Source organism: Chrysochloris asiatica, unplaced genomic scaffold (genome assembly GCF_000296735.1).
Source record: "Chrysochloris asiatica unplaced genomic scaffold, ChrAsi1.0 scaffold00067, whole genome shotgun sequence".
NCBI classification, from domain to species: Eukaryota; Metazoa; Chordata; class Mammalia; order Afrosoricida; family Chrysochloridae; genus Chrysochloris; species Chrysochloris asiatica.
Genome location: NW_006408585.1, coordinates 9606362 through 9615108, shown reverse-complemented (window position 1 = coordinate 9615108; position 8747 = coordinate 9606362). Strand labels below are relative to the sequence as shown.

General features: G+C 37.8%; 1 protein-coding gene across 3 annotated transcripts in view; it reads left to right on the top strand.

The window, feature by feature from the left end:
- KIAA0586 (KIAA0586 ortholog) overlaps window positions 1-8747 on the top strand; it is a 140974-nt gene that overhangs the window by 75026 nt on the left and 57201 nt on the right. For all 3 annotated transcript variants that reach the window (XM_006864600.1, XM_006864601.1, XM_006864599.1), the window contains one exon: window positions 3511-3670. In XM_006864600.1, coding sequence (XP_006864662.1) covers window positions 3511-3670 — 160 coding nt within the window. The remainder of the gene's footprint in view (window positions 1-3510; window positions 3671-8747) is intronic.

Sequence of the window (8747 nt, the reverse complement as noted above, 5' to 3'; positions counted from 1 at the left end):
TGTGCCTGTTCCAAAGAGAGGTGACCTAACAGAATGTAGAAGTCACAGGACAGTATCATTAATATCACCAACAGAGAATTGCCAGTAAGTCGAACTGGACTCGGAAGAGGTCATGGAATGAGTTATATCAATGCGGATGTTAGATGGTTATTGGCTAAAAGCAGAGAACACTAGAAAGATGTTTCCTTGTATTTTAGTGACTAATCAAAGGCAGTCAACTATGTGGATCATAACAAACTATGGATAACATTGAGAAAAACGAAAGAATATTCCAGAGCACTTAATTGTGCTCATGAAGAACTTGTACATAGACCAAGAGGCAATCATTAGAAGGGATACTGAATGGTTTAAAATCAGGAAAGATGTGTGCCAGGGTTGTATCCTTTCACCATACTTATTCACTGTGTATGCTTAGTAAATAATCCAAAAGGCTCAATTATATGAAGAACATGGCATCGGGATTAGAGGAAGACTCATTAACAACCTGTAACATGTATATGACACAACCTTGCTTGCTAGAAGTTAAGAGGACTTAAAATATTTACTGATGAAGAACAAAGACTACAGTCATCAGCGTGGATTGAATCTCAGTGTAAAGAAAACAAAAATCTTCATAACTGGACTGGTAAGTACCATCATTATAAACACAATAGATTGAAGTTGTCAAAGACTTCATTCTTATTTGATACATAATCAATGCTCATTGAAGCAACAGCCAAGAAATCAAATGATATATTGCATTATGTAAATCTGCTGCAAAAGACCTCTTTTAAGTGTTAAAGAGCAAAAATGTCACTTTGAGAACTAAGGTGGGCCTGGCTCAAGCCATAGTCTTTTCATTTGCCTCATATGCATGTGAAAGTTGGACAATGAATAAGGAAGACTGCAGAAGAATTGATGCATTTGAGTTGTCAGTCTTGGAGAAGAATGTTAAAGTATCATTGACTGCCAGAATAGCAAACAAATGTGTTGGAAGAAGTACACCCAAAATGCTCCGTAGGAGAGAGGGCAGAGAGAGAGACTTTGTCTCTTGTTTTTTGGACATACTGTCAGGCGACATCAGTCCATGGAGTAGGACATACTGTAAACTGGAGGGTCAGTAAAGAGAGGAAGACCCTCAAAGAGATGGAGTGACACTGTGGCAGCAACAATGACTCACACATGGAACAATTGTGAGAATGGTGCAGAATTGGGCAGTATTTCGTTATGTTGGGCATAGGGTCATTATAAGTCAGAACTGATTCAGTGGCTCCTAACAACAACAAGAGGGAAAGTTCAGGCAGAAATGTACAGCAGAGTCAGGATAATTAATGATGGATGTTTCTATCTGAGCACATATAAAAATCTGAAGACTATACAGACCCTAGGGATATATGGCTGGTTTTATTTCCTAATAGTTAAAATTTTTATCCTTAAAAATTTAAATGGTTAAGAAAGGTAAAGGACTTAGGAAGAATCTCTTGGTGGATGGACTATTCTATAAATGTCATTTGTTGTTTTTGTTGTTGGTGGTTAAGTGCTGTCAAGTCAGTGCTGACTCGTAGCAAACCTGTATAGGGTTTCCTATACAGGTGAGTCTGTGAGTTTATGAGCTGGTGAGTTTGAACTCCCAACCTGGTAGTTCAAACCAACCATTTGGTCCAGGGAATATAGCTCCACACCAGGAGACAGATTTGCAGATTGTGCCCTTTGGTGGTTTAAATTATTATATATGCCTGAGTGTTTAAAAAAAATAAAAAAGCTAAAATGAATAGAATGTATAGAGAGAAATAGAAAGAAATACTGTTAACTGATGGTATGTGGAGGGGTATGTAATCATTGTAATGAAACAAAGTATATGATTTGTTGAATGTAAAACTGATGATCTGCCATGTAAACTTGCACTCAATTCACAATAAAAACTTTTTAAAAAGTAAAAAAGAAAGAAAAGAAAAAAAAAAAAGGCAAAGGAATTAAATACTAGAAAAACTAGAAATTTATGAAACAAAGAATTCCATTTTCTACAATTTTAACTGGTCTTGTTTAATTTGTATATTTATAAACTGTTAATCAGTTGGATAGAGGTAATATTTATGTCATTGTTGTTGTTAAGTGTTGTCGAATTGTTTCTGACCCATAGTGATCCTCTGTAGGGTTTCCAGGGAGCAGCTGGTGTGAGGTATGTTATTCTTATCAGTTGTATAATGATAAATTTCACACTGAAAACTTCAAGCAATTTGAATTCATGGAGAAAGAGAGATACATTTTCTAATTCTGGTTTTAATCGGCATGAATTATGTATAGTTCTTTTATATTATTTAAAATTAGTGTCGTATCTTGTTATTTAAGTTTGGAGCATTAATACAACGGATAAGGGATATTTACCGTCTTAAAAAATAAAATATTTAACACAAATTCTAGCACTCAAAGCCTTAAGAAACTAAACTTACCCTTCAAGTAATGTATATATGAGAGGGCCTTAAAAAGTTCATGGAAAAATTTTATTATCTTTTAATTCCATTTTTCCATGAACTTTTTGAAGCCTCCTTATTGTCAGATCCATCGAGTCAGGCACACTTTTGTCCTTAATTCTTGAGCACTTTAAAGAGGTCTTGTGCAACAGATTTGCCTAATGCAGTATATCTTTTGGTTTCTTGACTGCTGCTTCTATGAGTGTTGATTGTGGATCCAACAAAGTGAAGTCTTTGACAACTTCCATCTTTTCTCCATTGATGAGAATGTTGTTTATTGGTCCATTGTGAGGATTTTGTTGTCTTTACATTGAGATGTAATCCATACTGAAGTCTGTGCTGTTTGATCTTCATCAGTAAATGTTTTAAGTCCTATTCACTTTCAGCAAGCAAGGTTGTATCGTCTGCAAATTACAAGTTGTTAATGAGTCTTCCTCTAATCCTGGTGCCACATTCTTCTTCATATAATCCAGTTTCTGTGATTATTTACTCAGCATATGGACTGAATAAGTATGGTGAAAGAATACAACCGTGGTGTACACCTTTCCTGACTTTAAACTATTCAGTATCCCCTTGTTCTATTTAATGACTGCCTCTTGGTCTATGTACAGATTCCTCATGATCATAATTATATGTTCTGGAATACCCATTCTTCACAGTGTTATCCTTAGCTTGTCATGATCCACACAGTCGAAAAGCCATTGTGTAGCCAATAAAGCACAAGTAAACGTCTTTCTGGAATTCTCTGCTTTCATTCAACATCCGTCTGACATCAGCAATGATTTCCTCCATTCCGTGTCCTCTTGTGAATCCGACTTGAATTTCTGGCAGTTCCCTGTTAATGTACTGTTGGAAACATTTTTGAATTATCTTCAGCAAAATTTTGCTTGCATAGGATATTAATGCTATTGTCGATGAAACCACTTATGTAGCATAAAAAGTATTGTGTAAAATACCTTTCAAGTAGTCAAGTAGTGCAGACCATCATATAAAACAATTATTTCCTGTTTTGAATTGGTTTTACTATAATGATTTTGACAACCTTTTCATCTTTTCATAGGACTTGGACAATAGTGTGGGTGAACTTAGTGAAGGACAAAGGCCCAGACTGGCCATAGCAGCAGAGAACATCTTAATGAGGAAGCCTGTCGTTAGTGCGGAAACTGTGCATCAAAAATGTGATCCTAAGCCATTTTCTCAGCCATTTGACCCAGTTTCAGGTATACAGCACACTTCTTTTTTCTTGATATAGCATCTGTTAAGAATATTCACTTGTGAATCTCTTTGTACTGTTTGCATGCTGAATGCTGTATTCTGCTTTGTATTGTAATTTATAGTAGTGTTCCTGATGTAAACCAAGTAAAGTTGTACTCTTTTCAGATTAGGGCCTACAAAACTTTTTTATTAAAAAGAGTTTTCACAGCTGAAAAGTTTGCTTAAGCCTTATAGCAATGTCTCCCCAGTTATGATTCATGTATCAGAGTTGTTAGCTGAACCACTGGATGGTGCATGAGATGGTTTAGGTGACATACATATGAGCATTGAAAAATTGTTACTAGTGGTTGATTTTAGTGTATTCTAGAAATATGTAACTAGCACATCAAACTTGGGATTGCACAGATCTTGTTTAGGAAATGGCTACATTTGGTAATGCTCTTGAAGACCAGTCTTCCTCTGTGAATTTCAGACTCAGGGTTCAGTGCACTCAAGACTACTCTAGAACCTCGCTAACCTTTCTGCTGTGTTGTAATTAAGTGCCATCGAGTTGGTTCCAATTCATAGCAACCCTGTATAGGGTTTTTGAGGCTGTAAATCTTTACATGAGTACTTCATCTTTCTTGCGCAGAGCAGCTGGTGGGTTAGAACTGCTTGCTGACCTTGTGGTTAGCAGTTCAGTGCTTTTCCAACAATGCCTGTGTTACTCTGGAGATAAAAGATAAAATAGAGAAGACTGATCATTGATGTTTCCGTACCCGTTGCTGCATTCTCTTAAGTGAAAAGAAACGTCCAGTGGACTGCAGATTTTTCAGGAACCAGAAAAGAAACTGATGTTGGAAAACATTGATAATATTGTTTAGAGTGGCAGTTTTATATTGGGTGACAACCTTAAATAATTCAGAATGAAGAGATATTCAAGACTGATTTTTCTGTGGGAATAAATGTAAGATTGTAATTATTTCTCATTTTGTTCACATAGTGAGAGTATTAAATGTTTTTACGTTTTTTTTAAATGAGTAGAATTGCAAGTAGCGTAAAATGTGACATAACCTGCTCACTGCAGATTGCCATTAAACAAGATTGCCACTAGATGGCTCTCGCCGGCCGCTTGAGAAATACTAGTACCTGAGCTTAAAGGACCTATTGCGTTGAATAGATCAACTGCAAATGTTGTTAAGTGCCTTCGAGTTGGTTCCAACTCATAGTTTCCAAATTGTATAGTTTCCAAAAGTGGCTGGTGAGTTTGAACTGCCGACCTTGTGGTTCATTGTTACCTTAAGGTCCAGTGCTATATCCCACAGTGCCATACCAGACGCCTTTAAAGTGTTAAAGAGCAGAGATATCATTGAGAAGACTGAGGTGCTCCTGACCCAAGTTTTGGTATATTCAATTGCTTCATATGCATGCAAAAGCTGGACAATGAAAATAAGTAAGGCTGGAGAAGAATTGGTACATTTGAATTACAGTTCTGGCGAAGAATATTGAATATACTGTGAACTGCCAACAAGTCTGTCTTGGAAGAAGTACAGCCAGAATGATCCCTAGCAGTGGGGATGGTAGGACTTCATCTCATGTAATTTGGACATGTTATTGTGAAGGGCCAATCCCTGGAGAAAGACATCATGCTTGAAAAAGTGGGGAGTCAGCAAAATAGAGGAATACCCTCAACAATTGTCTTGGACTTCCTCCTTCAGTATCATCATATGCTACCTCTTGAAATGGTCGAACATCAATCATTTCTTTTGGTACAGTGACTCTGTGTATTCCTTCCATCTTCTTTTGATGGTGAAGGGTTCTCTGGGCAGATTATATCTCTGCTGGTGGCTGTGTGCAGTGGAGTCGATTCCGACTCATAGTGACCCTGCACAGGGTTTCCGAGGCTGCAAATCTTAACAGGAGCAGAACACCTCATCTTTCTCCCGTGGAACAGCTGGTAGTTTCAAACTGCTGACCTTGCAGTTCGCAGCCCGATTCTTAACCACTACGCTACCAGAGCTCCTTTGTATCTGCTGCTAACACCCAACAAATACATATAGTACAGTACATTTTAAAGTAATAGGTATGCTGCAAGTATTTAACTTAATTGGAAAAAATTATAAGTAATATGGTGTAACATAAGATTGAGCATGGAGATGAGGCAGTATTGCAGAGTGACTAAGTGTTTAGACTTTTGGTATTTCAGAAATAGCTTTGAAGTATAGCTCTGCCAATTAGGGTGAATGACAAAAACATACAGAATCAGCTTTGGAGTGCTGTGGGAACCCTAAAATGTCAGCTGGTAGTATTTTTAATGAGCTGCAAGGCCCCTAGGGTATATTACCAATCACAGTTCTTTGTTTACTCAGGAATCCTGTACTATCTACCTGGTATTAAAAATACAGAGATGATGAACAGTTAGTGTCAAGAAAGTTTACAAATTAGTGTGGGAGAAAGAGAAGACAGACAACAATGATAATATTGTGTGGTTAGTAAGACAAGACAGACTCCTGTAGGAGTGCAGAAGGGGAAGTCAGCCCACACGTGAGAACTCAGAGAAGGTTTCCCACAAGAGCTCATGTCAACGTGAATCTTAAAGGAATTAGCCAAGTGATGTGAAGGTTTTGGTTCCTTCACTTCTTGATCATTGAAAAAACATTTGTATGGTGAGTGTCTGCTGTGCTGTAAATATTTTCTAGGTGTTGGTGGCAGGTTCCATCAAGTCAGTTTTGACTCATAACACCCTTATGTGGCAAAGTAAATCTGCCCCATACAGTTTTCTAGACTGTAATCTTTATGGGGATAGATTGTCAAGTCTTTCTCTATGGAGCTACTGGGCAAGTTCAGACCACCAACCTTTTGGCTAGCAGCCCAGCACTTAACTGTTGTGCCACCATGGCTCCTTGTGCTAGGGTCTAGGAATGCAAGTATGAAAGATGGTGAGGCTTTGACCACAATGAGTCTGTCTTCTGGTTAGGGTAGTAGATGAGAAGGCAAAAATATGCAGTACATTTTTAAATGTATTGTGAAAAAGTCCATGTAGAAAGGGGTGTAAGACAATTGTTTGTACCAAGGGAGATGAGCAGGGCAGACATCACAGACAGCACAGAAGGATGAGTAACTTGAGGTGAGTCTTCAAAGATGAATAGATGTTTGCCGTGTGAGGAGTGAGGATAGGCTTCCAGGTAAAATATGCAATGAGAAAGTGACACAGTAAAGAAATGTAAGACTTTATCAGAGAACTGTAAGTATATTGTTAATGACTCAAGACTATAGGATGCAATGAGATTGGAACAGTGAACAGAAATTACATCATGTAAAACCCTAGATGTTTTACCAAGGAGCTCTTCAAGGGACTTAAAGGTTCATTTGTGCCCAAAAGGAAATAATCCTTTTTTGGAAAATTCAGTCTTGAATTTCTTTTAATTTTGAATGTTGCATGGTATTCAGAAATCCATTTAGGATTATAAGTAATGAGTGAGTGAGATGTTCATATGCACGTTTTGTTTACCAAGATCATCTGAGTAACAGTAAAATGGTGGTCTCTTAGTTTTACTGGGGTGTTGTAGTAAAGTACCACCAGTGGGGAGGGGAGGGCCTTAAACAACAGAATTTTATAGATTTACAAGCCTGGAGGCTAGTGGTTCAAATTCAGAGTATCAGCAGGACCATGTTCTTTATGAAGACATGGGGCGAAAGTCCTTCCTTGGTTCTTCCAGCTTCTGGTAGCCTCAGTAGGTTTTTTGGTTTGCAGCTGCAGCAAGACTCTAATCTGCCTCCATCTTCACAGGGCTGTCTTTTCTGTCTGTCTTTGTGTGTCTTCTCTTATATAAGGATACCATTCCTAAAGGATTAGGACCCACCCTACTCCAATATACTCATATGTTAATTGATAATATCTTTAAAAACCCTAGTTCCAAACAAGGTCACAGTCATAGATTAGGGTTAGAACTTGTACATCTTTTAGGGGGACACCATTAGAGCTGTAACAGATGAGCTGGAGACTGGTAAACCAGTTATTACAGTAAATCTGATGAGCCTTTAAGTAGCAGTGAGGACATGTAAAAAGGGAAGATTTGAGAGACAAGTAGGAGGAATGAACAAGTTTTTAGTTTGAATGTGAGAGGTGCAAAAGAAGGAAAGTCTAGGTTGTCCCAGATCAATGGCAGTCCCATTCACTGAGAGAGAATGACTATAAACCATAGACAGAAATAGGAGGAAATACAGATGGGGGAGTTTTTATACGTGTGTTGAATTTTATATACGTTTGTGTCATGCACGTTGAATAATCTGTTAGGTGTGTCAGACCCAAAGCTCCTGCTGTCATTGGCAGCTTCAGGAGTAGGCTTGTCTGAAAATCTGGTACATGGCTTTTTCATTACAAGCTTCTAGAAAAGTCAAATTAGGGATTTCAGGTTCTGCTTAATTCAGTGAAATTTGACTTAAATGAATAATACGTAGAATCAAGTGCAGCCATGATTTTGAGGTTGGTGCTGTACCCAGCAGTGTTTTATTCTGTTGTGCAGAAGGTTACTTTGAGTCGGTACCGACTTGACAGCACCTAACAACAACAGATCCCTTTTATAAATGACCAGCTATGGCACATTGATGCCAGTGGACAGGACACCTGAATTCAGTCACCATACTCTTCATAAGTGACTGAGCAAATGCAGCAGGCTGTGATGGCTGTCATGGAATCCTTTCCTGACCCTTTAGCATTGGGGTAGATACCCATCCTATATGCTCTCTGTATGTTACTTGTCTCATGTTGCTGTTATCCTCTGAGTTGTAACCTCATTTGAAGATAGACATTTTCTTACTCACTGTCATCTAGCAGAGTTTGTGGTCCCTTGTGCATAGTCAATGAATTTCTGTCGAATGATATGGAAATCACTATGTACCTTCAGAGCTTTTTGAGAGATGTTTAATTACGTACTTTCTGAGTTTCTACACTTAATTTTCTTCTATCAAAATTTATCTTGTGTCCTTTAAATTTGTTTTTTCTTTATACCTTATGTTAATGTACATATAACTTTACATGAAAACAGAAGTGATTATATCACTGTTGTTGTTGTTAGGTGCCATCGAGTTGGTACCGACTTA